This window comes from Equus asinus, chromosome 11, assembly GCF_041296235.1.
Source record: "Equus asinus isolate D_3611 breed Donkey chromosome 11, EquAss-T2T_v2, whole genome shotgun sequence".
Taxonomy (NCBI): domain Eukaryota; kingdom Metazoa; phylum Chordata; class Mammalia; order Perissodactyla; family Equidae; genus Equus; species Equus asinus.
The window spans coordinates 8,294,275-8,314,523 of record NC_091800.1 but is presented as its reverse complement, the minus strand read 5'-3'; the positions used below and the strand labels follow the sequence as shown (position 1 = coordinate 8,314,523).

The 20,249-nt window shown below is 33.9% G+C and overlaps 1 protein-coding gene across 1 annotated transcript in view; it reads left to right on the top strand.

Annotated features, from left to right (window-relative positions):
- LOC106832433 (phospholipid-transporting ATPase IB-like) overlaps positions 1 to 20,249 on the top strand; it is a 123,085-nt gene that overhangs the window by 76,446 nt on the left and 26,390 nt on the right. The window contains 3 exon segments of the mRNA XM_070520414.1: positions 2,292 to 2,414; positions 6,521 to 6,599; positions 20,115 to 20,176. Of these exon segments, the coding sequence (XP_070376515.1) occupies positions 2,292 to 2,414; positions 6,521 to 6,599; positions 20,115 to 20,176 (264 nt within the window).

Below are 20,249 nucleotides of genomic sequence, written 5' to 3'. Positions count from 1 at the left end.
TATTAGTAAGCAAGGGTCTAAAATCAAGCACCAACCTGAAAAAGACAGAAAAGGAAGAATAAATGAAGCCGAAAACAAGAAAAGCAAAAGAAATAATAAAGATAGTAGCATAAATAAATGTAAAGCAGAAAAACAATCAATGAAACAAAAAAATGGTTCTTAGAAAAGATCAATAGGTTGATAAGTCACTATCCAGACTGATCAAGCAAACCATAAGAAGAGAAGATACAAATTACCAACACTGGGAATGAAGGAGGGGTCATCACTACAGGTTCTACAGATAACAAATGGATATGAGCAAATATGAATAATATTTACAAAATATTTTATATTTTGGATGAAATAGACAAATTCCTTAAAAGTTACAAAACTAAATATCACTCAAGAAGGTAAAGATAACTCTAATAACCCCAATATATACTAAACAATTTGAATTCTTAGTTAAAAACCTTCCCATCAAAAAAAAATCCTCCAGAAATATCAACAAATTTAGACAAACTTTTTCAGAAAAGAGGAGGAAGCACTCAACTCATTTATTTTGTAGCATTACTCTGATGTCAAACCCAGACAAAGGTATTACAGAAAATTATAGTCAAATATCCCTCATGACCACAGATGCAGAAATCCCTATCAAAATCTTAGCGAATCGAATGCAGCAATATATAAAAAGCAAAATACTTTTTGAGAAATTAGGATTTATTTGAGATTTATTTTGAGAAATGTAAGTTTGGTTTACTATTTAAAATTCAATATGTAATCCACCTTGGTAATATATTTCAAAGGAAGGACCACATAATTATCTCAATAGATGCAGTAAAAACAACTTGAGAGAATTCATCACCCATTCCTGATGAGCAGTAAGAAAGCACTTGTAGGAAAAACCTGTAGCTTACATTATACCAGTGGGAAAAAGATGTGTTCCCATAAGATCAGGAACAAGACAGTAATGTTTGTTCCTACTACTTCTGTTCACTATTGTCTGTAGATCCTGGTCAGTACAATAAGACACACGCACAACCAATGAATTGGGAAAGAAGTAAAACTTTCTTTAGTTGCTGCCAACATTGTGTACAAATTCAAAGGACTCTCCAGAAGTCATATGTTGTTTTAGATTGTTATAACAAAGTCCCCCACTTTGTTCATGCCCCCTATATCCACACCTTTTGGTGTAGCCAACCACACTGATGCTAAGTTTGGCCATGTGACTTAATTTGGCCAATGGGACAATAGCAAACATAAGAAAAGCAGAGGTGTGAAAAATGCTTGCTCATTGATGCTTGCCCCCTCTTGCTGCTCTTTGTGAAGAACACTTGGTTAAACTGACATAGGAATAGAAACCACATGGAGTGGAAATATGCAGAAATATATCATTTCAGATGAGGTTCAAACGTCCTTTTTCCAAGAAGTCTTTTTGACAGCACTCCTTGGTTCTCAGTGACCATAATTCATGCACTTCTATCTTCCTGCTTTCTATTTTTCTCTGTTTCCTTCATTTTCTTCTCCCCTCTCCTTCCTTCTCCTTCCTTTTCTTCTCCCCTACTTCCCTACTTTTCTCATAATGTTATGCCTACTGTTATAAGGTTCCCTCCTTACAACAGTCAAGAGATATTTAAAAGGTCATATATTTTTCATTTAATATGGTTCTAAGCATAATGGTTGTTCAGTAAACATTCAAGAATAAGTGAATGGGAAAGATCTCTTTGTTTCTGATTATAATTATCGAAATAAAGAATTCTCATAAATTTTTTTGAGCATTTAATCTAACATTCACTTAATAGTATTTACTCAGGGCCTACTATGTGCCAATTCCTGGCAAGTGAACTAGCTTATAAAACAACTGGTTCTTATGTGGGATGTAGATATCATTATTGCTAGATTTATTGGCCAGTATTATGCCTATTATTTAAATATCTAACACAATTTATTCATTTTATGTTCATTAAACACAAGGTAAAATTTATCCATTTTATGTTCATAAAGCAACATTTACAGAGTTACAAGCTATTGAATCAAATGATTGGATCAATCAGAAAAATTAAGTTGTGATTTGATAGATCTGTTTGAATCTGTGTGACTCAATAATACCTTCTTTGTAAGTAGCTTTTATTTTTAAACAGTTTGACTAATCAGAAATTACAAAAATAGCTCTGTGTACCCTTCACCCAGCTTCCCCCATGATGATATCTTAATAATCATAATACATTATCGAAACCGGGAAATTGGCCTCAATACAATATTAACTCAGGTACAGACTAAAAGCTCTTTTTAATAGATTTTTGTTTTCTATGTAGATTTTCACTTCGTTGCCACCTAGCACTCTGGGAATCTTTGAACGGTGTTGCAGTCCGGAGAGCCTGCTTAGGTATCCACAGCTCTACAGAGTTTCTCAGACAGGGAAAATTTTCAGTGCAAAGGTAAACAGAAGATTTATTGTGGGTCTTTCATCTCAACTTAACTTCTGAGATACATTTTGTCTCTTCCCTTTCTGGTGCTTTAGGAAAAATAATTTTAAAAACACAAAGAATACAGTCTTGTGCCATCATTTTCCTTCTAGTTTAGTTTATCCAAGGAATTGAGGTTCAAGTAAGAATATGTGGGGGGGGGGAGCCTTGAGAAAAAGAAGCAGGCACCATGCGTGGTCTCATAGATTATGCACTGAGCAGCTTCAAGGGGCATGTTTTGCGATGAGGCAGTCTAGGAAGAGACAAAAGAGGGACTTAGTCTATTTTTAGATGAGGCAAATGATTCTGTTGGAATGATTTCTTCCTGGGATCACAGGAGTTGAGACTGAGTGGGGGAATTAAAGGGCTTTTACAGGCTGTGAGAGTAAACCTAACTGCATCTCAACCATTTGTAAAGCTTTTAAAAAATACAGCCACCTAGAAGAAACATAGGCCTTTTAAATGTATTGAGACTTGCTTCATGGCTCAAAATATGGTCTATCTTCTAAACATTTCATCTTCACTGGAGGAGAATGTACGAATTAGGTCAAGTTCATAGTGTTGTTGAAAACTTCTGCATCCTGACTGATTTTCTGTCCAATTGTTCTATCAATTATGGAGAGGTACTGAAATCTCCAACCAAAACTGTGGATTCATCTATTTCCCTTTGCAGTTCTACCAGCTTTGCTCCACGTATTTTAAAGTTATGTTATTAGGTGTATAAATGTTTAGGATTGTTATATTCTCTTGATTGACCTCTTTTTCATTCTGAAATGACCTTTGCTATTCCAGGTATTTTCTTTGATCTAAAATCTAATTTGACAGTAATATAATCACTCCAGCTTTTGTTTTTCAATGTTTCTACAATAGATCTTTTTCCATTCTTTTACTTTTAACCTATTTGTGTCTTCATATTTAAGATGTGTTTCTTGTAGGTCGCTTATGGTCTTGCTTTGTTATCCAATCTGACAGTATCTGCCATTTAACTGAGTGTTTAAAACATTTACATTTAATGTGCTTATGGGTGTGGTTTGGTTTAAACTTACCATCTTTCTATACATTTTCTATTTTTCCCATCTGTAATTTGTTTCCTTCTTTTCTCTTGTTCTGCCTTCTTTTGGGTTAATTTTCATGGTTCCATTTTATCTCCTAGTTGACTTGTTAGCTTTAACTCTTTATTTTCTTATTTTAGAACTTCCTTTAGGGTTTATAGCATACATCTTCAGGTAATTATGGTCTGCCTTCAAGTGATTTACTACTTCACATAAAGTATAAAAACTTAGGGGCTGGCCCGGTGGTGTAGTGGTTAAGTTTGCACACTTCACTTTGGCGGCCTAGGGTTTGTGGGTTCAGATCCTGGATGTAGACCTACATACTGTTCACCAAGCCACGCTGTGGCAGCACCCCGCATACAAAACAGACAAAGATTGGCACAGATGTTAGCTCAGCGATAATCTTCCACAAGCAAAAAGGGGAAGATTGGAAACAGGTGTTAGCTCAGGGCCAATCTTCCTCACCAAAAAAAAAAAAAAACAACAACAAAAAAACAAACCAAACTTAATATAATATACTTCCATTTCTCTCTTTTTGAGTTTTGGACTAATGTCATACATGTTACTTTTACGTGTTATAAACCCCACACCATATTGTTCATATTTTTGTTTAAAAAATTATTTTTAAAAGTAATTTGAATAGTAAGAGTAACACTTAAATCTTTACCCATGTATTTATTATTTTCAGTGATCTTTTATCCTTTGTGTAGATTCATATTATCTGTTATAATTTTCTTTCTGCCTGAAGAACTTCATTTAACATTTCTTGTAGTGCAAATCTGCTGGTGATGAACTCTTTCAGCTTTTGTATGTCTGAGAAAGTCTTGATTTCACCTTCACTTTTGAAATTTATTTTTGTTTGGCATAAAATTGTAGGTTTCCAGTGTATTTCTTTCAGTAATTTCCATTGTCTTCTTGTTTGCATTGTTTTGATGTGAAATTGCTGTCTTCATCATCTTTATGCCTTTAATGTGTCTTTTTTTCCTCTGGCTGCTTTTAAGAATTTTTTCTCTGTTACTAAATTTGAGCAATTTGATTGTGATGTGTCTTATGTCTCCCTGTTTCTTATCTTGAGGCTCACTGAGCTTCTTGAATCTGTGAGTTAACAGTAAGAAGATCATCAAACTATGGCCCATAGGCTAAATATAGCAAATAAGAATACGCCTATTCTTATAAAAAAAAGATTTATTGGAACACAGCCATGCTTCTTCACTTACAAATCATCCATGGCTGCTTTAGAGCTGCAGTTGCAGAGCTGAGCAGTTGCAGAAGAGATCACGTGGCCACAAAGATTAAAATACTACCTTGTCCTTTGCAGAAAATGTTTCCTGGTTTACAGTCTATATCAAATTTGCAAAGTTTTCAGCCATTGTTTCTTCAAATATTTTTTTCTGGCCTGTCTTCTCGCCTTTCATTGCTTCCAGTCATACATATATTAGGTCACTTGGAGTTGTCCAAAACCTCATTGAAACTATATTTTTGTTTTATAAATTCTCCTTTCTCTCTGTTTCATTTTGGATATTTTCATTGTTTTGGCTTCAAGTTTACCTCTGCAGTGTCTTATCTGCCATTAATTTTTTCTTCTGCAATGTTGAATCTGCATCAACCCCATCTAGTAAATTTATCTCACACATTGTAGTTTTTGATCGGTAGAATTTCTATTTGGACTTTTTTTATATCTTCCATTTCCCTACTTAACTTTTTGAGCATAAAGAGTACAGTTATAGAATTATTTCAATATCCTTGTCTGCGAATTCTAACATCTGTGTTGGTTCTGGGTTGGATCTGGTTGATTTATTTCCCTCCTCATTCTGGGTACCATTGCCTGGCTGGGAATTCTGAATGGGATATGTGATTTCAAGAATTTCACCTATGTGAGTGCTGGATATTTCTGTGTTATTCTAAGTATTCTTGAGTTTTGTTCTGGAACACAAGCAAGTTAATTGGAAACAGTTGCATCCTTTTGGATCTAGCTTTTAAGATTTATTAGGCAGGAAAGGAGGGGTGCTGAGTCCAAGGATAGTTTTTCTCCACTTCTGAGGTAGAAACTTTCTGTGTACCCTACCCAATGTTCCATGAATGTTGAGGTTTTCCAGTTTGGCATTATCTTTGTTTTTAACCAGTTTCTTACATTTTTGCCTAAAAACTGCTTTACTCCAGTAAATTTGGGTCATGGGCCAGATATGTTTTTTCTGTGCTCTTTTCTTTTCTGGACCTTTCTCTGTAAGTCTTCCTCGCAAGCATGAAAATAGTCGGTATATTTAGAACTGAAAGAACAAAGACTTGTTTTTATTTTTATTCTAGCATCTCCTAACCAATATGCCCCCTTGTTTGATTGGTGCCAGATATTTTACATTATTGAGATTTCCTTTGAGAAAATTGTATATGCTCTATTAACAATTATTATTTTTTATTTGTTTTTGGCTTGTTTTTTCAATTATTTTATTGAGATCATACTGGTTTATAACATCGTGTAATTTCAGCTGTACATTATTATGTATCAGTTTCTGTATAGACTGTGTCTTGCTCACCCCTAATAGTCTAGTTTTTATCCACCACCATATGTACGTGCCCTTTTGCTCCTTTTGCCCTTCCCCGATATTAAAAATTATTTTGATCTCAGTCATGGTGGGGATATAAAGATGCAGAGTGTATCACATAAAATATGTTATGAAGTTATATCTAAAGTATAATTTAAAGATTGAAAATATTTTTATTATTTCTTTTAAAAATTACTTCTGGTTCTCTTTCACTGGATGGTTTAAACTTTTATATTTTTTTATAACAAATATCCTATATTTGAGTTCTACAACTTTATATTTAATAAGTGTTTTTCAAATAATGTTATCATATAATTTCAAGCCATTTCTTTTAAAAGTAGAGTAAAGAGATGGAATTTTTCAATCTCCAGGAAAACATTTTAGCTTTGTAACTGTGTTTCACACAGCAAATGTACTTCATAAAGTCATATGTTATTCGATTTAGACCAAGGTATTATCCTGACTTTCTTGCTTTATGTTTGTTTAGGTGTTTTGGATTCGCTGTCTAAATGCTTTGGTCCATTCCTTCATCCTCTTCTGGTTGGCCACAAAAATGGTGGAGCATGGTAATGGCTTCATTCTTTCAAATATTTAGCAAACAGCATGTTATTCTCACTGTGGTCAATGTTTCTAGGTATGCCTATCTGTGTGTGTCTGTGTGTGTGTGTCTACAGAAAGAACTGAGGGACACAAAAATAAAATTTAAAAAAATATATTCACCTAAATCTAGTAGAACCTGGTTAACAGATTGTAGTTTGAACATTTAATAGCTGACCTTTAAAACCCTTTTTTCTTTGCCTCTGACGTGTAAATTGAGAATTAGTGCTTTTATTGTTAATTTTTACTAAATATTTGAGTAAGGAGGTCTGATAGAAAGCACAACAGTTCTAATGAATCATAGATGCCTCCTGTTAGTGAGTTTGAAATTTATGTATACTTTGTTTCTTGTTTTCACTTCCCAAACTTCAAGCCTCAATTTAGACTATAACACAAGCCTAACAAGATTATACGCAAATTTAACCTTATATTTTATCTTTAGTCTCCTTTTCCTGACATCCAATTTTCCAAATAACATTATCTGTGAAGGTTTTCTCCAAACTGGCTTGAATCTAATACATTATAAAGTATGTTATTGGTGTGTAATGGGCTCACAGGCACAAATTAAGAAATGAAATATAATTCTTTTCTTGTATTCCGATTTAATTTTTATTGGGTGTTACTAGCAACATGTTCTTTTTCTTGGACATATTTTTTTAAAAGCTGAGTTTGAGTCGTGTGTGTTTATGTTTATTTGTATTTAAAGAATGAATCTATCATAATATTGCTCAGGGTCTTCCTTGTAAAAAAAAAAAATTAGCGAAACTTTCAAATGATTCCAACAAGCATAACAAAGTCACAAGTTTTCACCGAGTTGGTTCCACTTCCAGGAGCTCCTTGGACCTGCTCCCCACCCAAAAAAGCAAAGCTGGTCAAAACTATAAAAATACAGCTTTGTAGGGGCTGGTCCCGTGGCCGAGTGGTTAAGTTCGCGTGCTCCACTACAGGCGACCCAGTGTTTCGTTGGTTCGAATCCTGGGCGCGGACATGGCACTGCTCATCAGACCACGCTGAGGCAGCGTCTCACATACCACAACTAGAAGGACCCACAACGAAGAATATACAACTATGTACCGGGGGGCTTTGGGGAGAAAAAGGAAAAAATAAAATCTTTAAAAAAAAAATACTACTTTGTAAATTCTCTGGAAATTGTCCTAAAGACAAATGAAGCAACATTTACTCAAGCAAATCGACTGAAACTCAGTAAGAACATCAAGAATCCGTGGCGTTTGAGCCATGACCCACTCCCTCCCTCCCCCATCACAGCCTAGCTTGATGGAAGCTCCACTCCAGGCGGATATAGTCAAGAATGTGGGACTACCACTCTTCTCAGTTCTCAGCCAAGGTTACCACATCTCACAGGAGGGGCAGGCCGCCAGCATTACTCATCCCCTCCAACTCTGAGTTGAAGAGGCAAAATTCCCAATGAGTGTGGCCAAGAGGCTAGAGCTCTCTTTCTCTGATGAACTTATATCCATAGGATGGAGTCTATACCCCAATCTCTATGCCCAGGCATGACAGGACAAGAATACCATACTTTTATAAAGTTAGTATTTTACAGAAGTTACGTTGTTAAATGTCGAGCATTTAATAAGATAATTCTTGTAAAGACATTCATTTTTAAAATAATAAACAATTATTGATTTTTGTTCTTACTGGGTGGGAAGAAGACTAATTTAAATAAAATGCTCTTTGCAAACTTGGTTAGAAGTTTATGGGAATATATGAATATATGTAATGTGATATATGAATATATGTAAATCGGGGACTATAACTTGAAATATATGATTACTGTTTCTTATCAAATAATCTTAAATTAGAAATTCAATAAGAGTAAGTTCAGCCCAAAAGTTTTATTGTATATCACTTATTGTTTATCATTATGACATCACTAAGATATTATACACTCTCTCTTTGTGATTTTATTTTGCATTTATCTGATAACTAATCACAAAGAGCCTCTCTTCATGTGATTGTTTGCCATTTGTCTACTTTCTATGGGGAAGTTTATTTTCAAACACTTTGTCCATTTTTTAATTGAATTCTTGTCTTCTTATGGAGTTGCAAGAATTCTTTCTGGATAAAAGTCCTTTGTCCTGTATGAAGTGTGATTTTTTTCCTCAAAATCTGTGGCTGACTGTAATTTTCTTAATTTTATTAAAATCAGAAGTTTTAAATTTTAAGTCCAACTTATCAATAATTTTTATGGTCTGTGCTTTTGTTTTTATCCTAAGAAATATTTGCCTACCCCAAATTTACAAAGACTTAATGCTGTTTATTTTAGAAGTTTTCTGATCAGATTGTTTGTTTTTTTTATGTTGAGTTGTATGAGTTCTTCATAATTTTGGAAATTAACCCCTTGTTGGATATGATTTGCAAATATTTTCTCCCAATTGATGGGCCGTCTTTTTGTTCTGTTCATGGTTTATTTTGCCTTGCAGAAACTTTTTAGTCTGATGTAGTCTAATTTGTGTATTTTATCTATTGTTTCCCTTGCCCAGACATAGTACTTGAAAATATGCTTCTAAGACTGATGTTGAAGAGTATACTGCCTGTTGTTTTCTTCTAGAAGTTTAATGGTTTCAGGTCTTACATTCAAGTCTTTAATCCATTTTGAGTTGATTTTTGTGTATGGTGTAAGATAATGGTCTACTTTCATGCTTTTGCATGTGGCTGCAGTGTTTTCCCAACACCATTTATTGAAGAGACTTTCCTTTCTCCATTGTATGTTCTTAGCTCCCTTGTCGAAAATTAGACGTCCATGGATGTGTGGGTTTACTTCCAGGCTCTCGATTCTGTTCCCCTGATCTGTGTGTGTGTTTTTGTGCCAGTACCATGCTGATTTGGTTACCATAATTTAGTAGTATATTTGAAATCAGGGAGTGTGATACCTCCAGCTTTCTTCTTTTTTCTCAGAGTTATTTTGGCCACTCGGGGTCTTTTGTTGTTCCATATAAATTTTAGGATTCTTTGTTCTATTTCTATGAAAAATGTTGTTGAAACTTCAATGGATTACATTGAATCTGTAAATTGCTTTAGGAAGTATGGACATTTTAACTATGTTAATTCTTCCAATCCAAGAGCACGGAATATCTTTCTATTTCTTTGGGTCTTCTTCAATCCCTTTCAACAATGTTTCATAGTTTTCAGTGTATCGATCTCTTTGGTTAAGTTAATTCCTAGCAATATTTTTTGTTGCAAATATAAATGGGATTGTATTCTTAATTTCTTTTTCTGCTACTTCGTTGTTAGTGTATAAAAATGCAACTGATTTTTGTATGTTGATTTTGTATCCTGCAACTTTACCATATTCATTTATTATTTCTAAAAGTTTTTCAGTGGATTCTTTAGGGTTTTCTATATATAAAACCATGTCATCTGCAAATAGTGACAGTTTCACTTCTTGCTTTCCAGTTTGGGTCCCTTATCTTTCTTTTTCTTGCCTGATTGCTCTGGCTAAGACTTCCAATACTATGTTACATAAGAGTGCTGCAAGTGGGCATCCTTGTCTGGTGCCTGTTCTTAGAGGGATAAATTTCAGTTTTTCCCCATTAAGAATGATATAAGCTGTGGGTTTGTCATATATGGCCTTTATTATATTGAGGTACTTTCCTTCTATACCCATTTTATTCAGAGTTTTTATCATAAATGGATACTATATCTTGTCAAATGCTTTCTCTGCATGTATTGAGATGATCATGTGATTTTTATTCTTCATTTTGTTAATGTGGTTCATCACATTGCTTGATTTACAGATGTTGAACCATCCCTGCATCCCTAGAATGAATCCCACTTGATCATGGTGTGGGATATTTTTAATGTATTGTTGTATTTGATTTGCTAATATTTTCTTGAGGATTTTTGCATCAATGTTCATCAGTGATATAGGCCTGTAATTTTCTTTTTTTGCGTTGTCCTTGTCTGGTTTTGGAATCAGGGTAATGTTGGCTTCGTAGAATGAGTTAAAAAGCTCCCCCTGCTCTTCAATTTTTTGGAATAGTTTGAGAAGGATAAGTATTAGGTCTTCTTTGTATGTTTGGTAGAATTCACCAGGGAAGCCATCTGGTCCTGGACTTTTATTTTTGGGGAGATTTTTGATTATTGTTTCAATCCCCTTACTGCTGATTGGTCTATTCAAATTCTCTATTTTTTCTTGTTCAGTTTTGGAAGGTCGTATGATTCTAAGAATTTATCCATTTCTTCTAGATTATCCCATTTCTTGGTGTATAGCTTTTTGTAGTATTCTCTTACGATCTTTTGTATTTTTGAGGTGTCCATTGTAATTTCTCCTCCTTCACTTCTGATTTTATTTATTTGAGGCTTCTCCCATTTTTTCTTGGTGGGTCTAGCTAAAGGTCTGTCAATTATTTTGTTTTCAAAGAACCAGCTCTTGGTTTCATTGATTTTTTCTTTTTTCCTTTTTTAGTCTCTATTTCATTTATTTCTGCTCTGAGTTTTATTATTTCCTTCCTTCTACTAATTTTGAGCTGTGTTTGTTCTTCTTTTTCCAGTTCCTTTAGGTGCTCTGTTAGATTGTTTATTTGGGATTTTTCTTGTTTGATGAGGTAGGCCTGAATTGCTACAAATTTCCCTCTTAGAACTGCTTTTGCTCTATCCCATAGATTTTGGCGTGTTGTATTTTCATTTCTATTTATCTCCAGGCAATTTTTGCTTTCTCCTTTGATTTCTTCATTGATTGAATCATTGTTCAGTAGACTTTTGTTTAATCTCCACATATTTGTGGCTTTTCTGATTTTCTTCCTGTAGTTGACTTCTACTTTCATACCGTTGTGGTCAGAAAAGATGCTTGGTATTATTTCAATCTTCTTAAATTTATTGAGACTTGTTTTGTGTCCTACTATGTGACCAATCCTGGAGAATGTTCCATGTGCGTTTCAGAAGGAAGCGTGTTCTGCAGTTTTTGGATGGAATGTTCTATATATCCCTACTAAGTCCATCTCTTCTAATGTGTTGTTTAAGGCCAGTGATTCCTTATTGATCTTCTGTTTGGATGGTCTATCAATTAGTGTAAGTGGAGTGCTAAAAGTCCCCTATGGTTATTGTGTTACTGTCTGTTTCTCCTTTTATGTCTGTTAGAAATTGTATATTTAGGTGCTCCTATGTTGGGTGCATAGATGTTTGCAAGTATTATATCCTCTTGTTGGATTGTTCCTTTTATCTTTATGTAGTGCCCTTCTTTCTCTCTTGTTAGACTTTTTGCTTTAAAGTCTATTTTGTCTGATGTAAGTCTTGCTACCCTAGCTTTCTTTTCCTTGCCATTTGCATGGAGTATCTTTTTCCATTCCTTCACTTTGAGTTCATGAGTGTCTTTAAGTCTGAAGTCTGCCTCTGGTATGCAGCATATATATGGGTCGTGTTTTTTCACCCAATCAGCCACCCTATGCCTTTTGATTGGAGCATTTAGTCTATTGACATTTAAAGTAGCTATTGATAAGTATGTACTTATTGCCATTTTGTTACTTTTTTTCTGGGTGTTTTGGTAGCTCTTCTCTGTTCTTTTCTTCTTCTCTTGCTCTCTTCCCTTGTGGTTTGATGGCTTTCTTTAGTATTATGTTTGGCTTCCTTTCTCTGACTTATTTGTGTATTTATTATAGATTTCTTGTTTTTGATTACCATTAGGTTCATGTATAATAATCTATGTATATAGCAATCTATATTAAGTTGATGGTCTCTTTAGTTTGGCTCTTTCTAAAAGCTCTACTCTTTTCTCCCTTCCTCACACATTTTGTTATTGATATTATATCTAACCTCTTATTTTGTGTGTATGTATCCATTACTTTCTTATCATTGAAATAGGTAATTTTAGTACTTTTGTCTTTTGACCTCCATATTATCTTCATAGGTAGTTGATTTGCTACCTTTATTGTATTTTTGCCTTTAGCAGTGACTTTATTGCCTTTTTTTTTTTTTTGATAATTTTATTATTCCTATTTGTGGTCTTCTCTTTCCCACTTAAATAAGTCCCTTCAAAATTTCCTGTAAAACTGGTTTCTTGGTGATAAACTCCTTTAATTGTTGCTAGTCAGTGAAACTCTTTGTCTCTCCTTCCCTTCTGAATGATAATCTTGCTGGGCAGAGTATTCTTGGCTGTAGGATTTTTCCTTTCAGCACTTTAAATATATCATGCCACTGCCTTCTAGCCTGTAAGTTTTCAGCTGAGAAGTCAGCTGCTAGCCTTGTAGGGTTTCCTTTGTATGTCCCTTGTTGTCTTTCTCTTGCAGCTTTTAGGATTCTCTCTTTATCTTTAGCTCTTGATATTTTAATTATAATGTGTCTTGGTGTGGGCCTCTTTGGGTTTATCTTGTTTGATGTTCCCTGTACTTCCTGTACCTGGATGTCTGTTTCCTTCCTTAGGTTAGGAACGCTTTCAGCTACTATTTCTTCAAATATATTCTCTGCCCCTTTGTCTCTCTCTTCTCCTTCTGGGACACCTATAATATGACTGTTAGTGTGCTTGATGTTGTCCCAGATTTCCCTTAGACTGTTCTTATTCTTTTTAATTCTTTTTTCTTTTTTCTGTTCATCTTGGGTGATTTCCCCTAGTCTTTCATCCAGCTCGCCTATCCATTCTTCTATATCATCTACCCTGCTATTGAATCCCTCTACTGAATTTTTCATTTCCAGTATTGTATTCTTCATTTCTGATTGGTTCCTTTTTATATTTTCCAAATCTTTGTTGATGTTTTCACTGTGTTCATCCATTCTTCTCCCAAGATCAATGAGCATCCTCATGACTTTTTGTTTGAACTCTTTGTCAGGTAGATTGTTTATTTCTGTTTCATTTAGTTCTTTTTCTGGGGTTTTGTCCTCTCCCCTTGCTTGGAACATATTCCTTTCCCTCTTCATTTTGTCTCTTTCTCTGTGCTTACATCAATGTTGGGCTCATAGAATGAGTTAGAAAGCATTCCATCTTCTTCAATTTTTTGGAATAGTTTGAGAAAGATAGGTATTAAATCTTCTTTGAATGTTTGGTAGAATTCTCCAGAGAAGCAACTTGGTCCTAGAATTTTGTTTTCTATTTTTATGTTTTATGTTTAGTTTTCTGATCTGTTTTGAGTTCATTTTTGTTTGTGGTGTGATGTGCTAGTTCAGGTTTACTTTTTGCATACGGATGTCTAACTGTTCCAATACTTTTTGTTGAAAAGATTTTCCTTTTACCATGGAATTACCTTGGCATTATTAAAAAAATACATTGAAGGTATATGTATGAATCTATATCTGGAATTTATGTTCTGTTTCCTTGATCTGTATGTCTATTCTAAGACCATATTGTCTCTGTTACTGTACTACATATTTAAATATTTAACCATGTAGTGTATCTTCTCTGGAAAAGTTTTGACTAGTCTAGGTCTTTGAATTTTAATATAAAATTTTAAATCAGCTATTCGAATTCTAATAAAAACTCTGGGATTTGGATTGGCATTGTGTTTATCTGTAGATTAATTTTGGGAGAACTGGGGAATTGATGTTTTAAGATTATTGAGTCTTCCAGACCGTGAATATAGTATATCTCTCCAATTATTTAAGTTTTCTTAATTTTTCTCAGAAATGTTTTGTAGTTTTTGATGTACAGTCTTTGCACATCTTTTGTTAAATTTATCCCTCAATATTCAAGTTTTGGATGCCACTGTAAATGGTACTTTTAAATTTTATTTTTCACGTTTTCAGTGTTACCATATAGAAATACAATTTATTTTTTATAATTACCTTATATTCTGTGACTTGCTAAATTCACTGTTCTTGTTGCTATTTTTTGCTTTATTAGGATTTTATCTGTGTACAACTATATTGCCTGGGAATAAAGAGAAGTTTATTTCTTCCTTTATTTTTATTTCTTTTTCCTGCGTTAATGCACAGGCTTAATACAGACCCCCAGTACAATGTTAAGGAGAAGTGGTGAGTGTGGACATATTTGGGGTTCCCCTAATCTTAGGAGGAAAGAATTCATCTTTTTACCCCTAATTATTATGTTACTTTTTCATAGATGTCTTTTAACATGTTGAGGAAGTTTCCTTTTATTTCTAGTTTGCTGAAGATATTTGTCATGAAAAGATTTTGGGTTTGATCAAATGATTTTTTTGAAATGCATATATTAAGGTGGTCATATTTTTCTCCTTTATTCTGCTAATATGATTAATTGTATTTGTTGCTATTTAAATATTAAACCAATATTGCACTTTCAGAATAAACCCCTGTTGGTCATGATTTATTGTCCTTTTTATATATTGGTGGATTTCATTTGTTCATATTTGTTAAGAATTTTTACATGGATATACAAAAAGGATATGTTCATGATAGATATTTGTCTACCTTGACCTAAAATATTCTTGCTCTGGATTTTTGAATCAGGATAGTAATTGCTTCTTGCATTGATTTGAGAAGTGTTTTCTTCTTCTCTGTTTTCTGAAAAAGTTTGCATAGGATTAGTATTATTTCTTCCATAAATATTTGATAGAATTCACTGATGAAGCCATCTGGCCTTGAGTCTTCATGGGAAAAATTTTAATTATGAATCTAATTTCTTTACTGAATATAGGAATATTTAGATTTTTATTTTTTTATGTTTTTATTTTTTTTTAAGTTTTATTTTTTTTTCTTTCTGCTTTTTCTCCCAAAATCCCCCCAGTACATAGTTGTATATTCTTTTAGTTGTGGGTCTTTCTAGTTGTGGCATGTGGGACGCTGCCTCAACGTGACCTGATGACCGGTGCCACGTTTGCACCCAGGATCCAAACCAATGAAACCCCAGCTGCTGAAGCAGTGCACCCAAATGTAACCACTCAGCCATGAGGCTGGCCCCAAGATTTTTATTTTTTGTTGAATCCTTTTTGTTAATTTGTATCTTACAAGGAATTTTTTATTTTCATCCAAGTTCTCCCATTTCTTGGCATAAATCTGTTTGTAATATTCCTTTATTATCAGTGATATTCATGCTGGTATCTACTGTATATCCTCTCTTTCATTCTCAAGCTTGGTAATTTTGAATTCTCTTTTTTTGTCTTAATCAGTGTAGCTGGAAGTTATCAACTTCATCAGCAGTTTCAAATGACCAACTTTGGTTTCATTGATTTTATATACTGTTTGCCTTTTTTCTGTTTTATTAATTTCTACTCCTATAATTTCCTTCTCTTCTATTTAATTGACATTTAATTTCTTCTTCTTTTCCAGCTTGTTGAAGCTGGAACATTAGGTCATTGATTTGTTCAAGAAAAAGAAAAGCTTTCTGCTTTTCTAACATAAGCTTTGAAAGCTAATTTAAATTCTTCCAAATTTAAAGCAAATGAATAGTGTTTCAAATTTTGTCAAAAAAGACTTTATTTTGCCTTCAATTTTGAAAAAATATTTTTGCTGGATATAGAATTCTAGATCTATAGTTCATTTTCTTCAACACTTGAAAAACGTCAGTCTGTTCCCTTCTGGTTTGCATTATTTTGTCGAGAAGTCTGTGATATTTCTTGTATTTGTTCGTTCCTCTTTATGTAATGTTTTCTATCTCTGTGTGATTTTATGATTTTTCTCTTTATCACTGGTTTTCAGCAATTTGGTTTGGATATGCCTTGGTGTGGTTTTATTTGCATTTATCCTTCTTGAGATTGCTCAAAGTTTTTGAGTCTGCTGGTTTATAGTTTTCATCAAATTTGGAAAAATTTTCTCATCATTTCTTTCTTTCTCTTTCTTTCTCCCTTCCTTCTGTCCTTCCTTCCTTCCTTTCTTATCTCACTGTGTTTCCTCTTCTTCTGGGACTCCAAATACACATCTGTTAGAACCTTTAATATTTTCCCACATCTATATTCATTTATACTATCTTCATTCTCTCTTCAGTTCATTTTTAGTTTCTTTTGCCATGTCTTTAAGATTATTGACCTTCTACTCAGTAGAGGCCCTCTGCTGTTAATCACAATTCAGTAACATTTTCCATCTCCAGAAATTCTATTTAGGTCTTCTTTACATCTTTTGTTTCTCTTCTCATTATGTTCATGTTTTTGTTTAAATCCTTGGTATAATTGTAATATTTATAATAGCTATCTTAAAGACGTTCCTACTAATTCCAACATCTCTATTATTTCTTGGTTGGCTTCTATTGCCAATTTTCTCCTTGTTATAGGTCAAATTTTTTGCTTTGTCACATTTCACACATTTTATAATGGCTGCTGGACATTGCAAATTTTATGCAGCTGAGTGTTTTTCTTGTGTACATTTAAATGCTTGGACTTTGTTTTGGCAAGTAGTTAAATTCTCTATGACCCTTTTAAGATTTGTTTTTCTTTTTATTTTTGAGTCTAGGGTATCTTTTACTGTAAGATTAATTTAGTTTCTCTACTAAGGTTATCCCTTCTTGGGTCTCTACTAAATGCTTCATATAGTGAATGAGGTCCCTTCACTTTGGCTCATGGAAATTTGAGCAATTCCTAGCTCCGTATCAGAGCTGGCAATTTTTGGCTTGCGATTCTGTGGTGATTTGATTTTCCATGGTAATTGCCCATTGCAGGCCTTGTGAAATTTCTCAGTCCACATATGCGAATTGGCATGTGGGCAAAGACTTATGAGGACCCCTATGTGAATTTCTGGAGCTCATTCTCTGCTTACTTCTCATTTCCAGTGTTCAGTTCTGCAATTTCCAGCCACCTTGGCTTCTCTAAAGCCCAATCTCTGTCTCATCAACTCAGCAAAAGTGTTGCTCTGTCTTTGGGCTCTTCTTGCACAGTAGTCTAAACATTGCCTCAGGTGTGAAGCAAGGGCAATGGTAAAGCTTACCTAATTTTTTACCCTTCTCTCAGGAATCACAGTCCTGTGCTGCTTTTTACCCAATGTCTAAAGGAAATTGTTTTGTCCAATCTTCTTATTGCTTATAGCAGGAGGGAAAGTCCTGTTACTTCATCAAGCGTCCTGGTCTTGCTAGTTTCTTTGTCAGCTGATCTTTCATGTCCTGAGAAAGGTGAGGGAAGGTCTTCTACTACTAACATATTTGTTTCCCTTTTAATTTTTCGTAATTTATGATTGAGAAGTCTTTCTTATTTGTTGCACCAATGCTCCTATTTCATAATCATTGCAACTTGTACCACTGGCTTTATAAATTAACTTTCTTTGTCTTATTTAAATCTATTTCTCTTCAAGTTCTTCTTAACTAATGTTCATACTGCATCTTGTCCTTTTAATTTGTATTTTCCTCGCCTGTCCTTTATTTTTCAAATTTTATGAATTTTTTTTTAGGAGTGTTGCTTGTGTACAACATAGAAATTGGGTTTTGTTTTAAGATACAATCTGAAACTCATTTTTTAAAAAGAGGTTTTGTTTGCACTATCTCTTTTGACTTTGCATTTCCTGTTTTAATATATTTTTCTAATCTTTAATTATGTGGTAGGCTTTCTTTGTTTTTTTGTGTGTTTGTTGTCTTCCGATATTCAGGAAGGTTTTAATTTTTGTTCTTACGGTTATTTTTATTATAAGTTTATGTAAACAGTGCTCTGTTTATTTAGACGACTCCATTTGTTTCCAAGTATGATAAAATTCTCATGTTTCCCTTTCTTCTGTCTCTCTTCCCTTTCATCCAGCATCCCATTATCTTGCACATGACCTACCTTTATACTGTTAAATAAACTTAGAATTCCATTGCTTGATTTGTTAGCTTTGAATTTTCTTTGACTCCCGGTTATTATAGATGAGAAAACCTGCAAACTTACTCTATGTCTCATCTACTCCACCTGTACCCTCATGTATTATATAAATTGCATCATTTCCACCTTCTCTGGGTATAGAATTACAATCAGATTGATCGTTCTAACACCACACTTGTTTTTGGTTTTTTAGTCTTAATTCTGTAGTTAAATATAACAAATGTTCCCAACAAGTCTTTTTGCTCTGGCTTCTCCAGTCATTTCTTTGCTGGCTAGTTATAATAAGGTCTTGTTGCAGGATTCCCTGGTTGAGTATTCTTCATCTAAGTTTTGCTGCTCTTCTGTTCATTTGCTTTTAAACCATTTGAAAACATTTTATACAATAGACAAATTTATATTATAGTGAATAATAACCATATAAATCATGAAATAGAATATTTTGCCTTTTTTTAGTCTCTTTTTATAGATGCTGTGCCTGCTTCCTTTATATTATTGTTCAAGGAATTAGATTTTTCTTTTCCAGCCACTTAAAGAAGCTTCTTTTAAGGAGAGTATTTTTGCTGATATGTTCTGAGATCTGCAGCCCTTGGCCAGACTGATATTTCCTTTACCCCAGATCTTCTACTATCACTTACCAAGCAAAGCTTCTGTGCTCCCCTTAGCTGTCTGGAAGCCTTCATTAGCTTTCCGAGTCTGTGGATTTTTTGTCTCCTACTTTCCCTGATAGATTCTGTGGATGTTTTCTCTGTTTGCATTGTTGGTTTTGTATAATATCCAGAAGGAAAGGAATTTGTGTTTCATACCACCATGTGCATACTGGAAGTTTCCCTTCTGTCCCGACGTGGCTCGTAATTTCTCTCCCTCTTTCGTGAACATATGTCTGGATAACATAACCTATAACCGATATGGCCTTTCTATGCAGTAATTTTCTCCCCTTTTCTAGTCCAGTACAATATTGTTATCATTTATAACTATTACCCCACTCCCAGTGAAATTCACCAAGTTAGGTCTATACGCGATCCAGACCTATAATTGTCTCTCTCCTAGCTGGTCTAAACTGACCCACATATTTATCTAGAGTTTCCTTCAGTCAGATGCCCTAATATCCCATTGCATCTAGTTTCAAGAAAGGATGTAAGCCTTGCATGTTCAATGGGTTTAAAATCAGGAGAAAACAGAACAAGTGAGCTTCAAATACATGGGTGTGCTACCTGAACTGGTGTTAGGGTCAGGGATTTGCACTCCAAAATTTTCACATCAAGCAGGACCAGAACCACCAATGTTCATCCGAGAATTTTAAAAAGTGAGAAGAAGCCCTGAAGAAATCATCAAAATTAGGATGAAATTTGTAAGTTTACATCAGACTTAACAATAGTTAAAGAGAATATGAAATTCTATTGTAATTTCAAATTATTTGTTAGATTTATTGTTTTAAAACTCATAGAAAAGGAGTAGTGTGAAAAACATGATGACAAAGTCCTTAAAGTCCAAGTCTTGTGACCTGTGTCTGTCCTTGGACTGTTTGGACTTTTAATTTGTCGATTCTGCAGATCGATTTAGATGCATGTGAAATTAGGTTTAATGATCACATTCATGTCCTCATTGTGATTTATTTACTTACTTATTTGCTAAATAGATCTTTGGAGAGAGTAAGAGATGGAAAAAAGTCACAATTGTGGTAGGCAAAGTAAACATTATTGTCACTGACAGAGCACTTTATATTTCTAAATATGACCAATAATTGATGAATACGTTTGGTGTCCAGTATAGGTTCCTTTGGTAAACATTAATTCAAAGTCTATGTTTCGGACTCTATAAAGATAAAAAAATGACTTTTTCACTTTTCAGATATGGTCTTATGAGGTGGTCACACTACAGACTATTTGTTTCTTGGAAATTTTATTTATACGGTAAGATCATCCATGCGAGTTAAATCACTTTTACTAGTGTTTAATCAAAAGATTCAAGCCTTTTAAGCGGCTG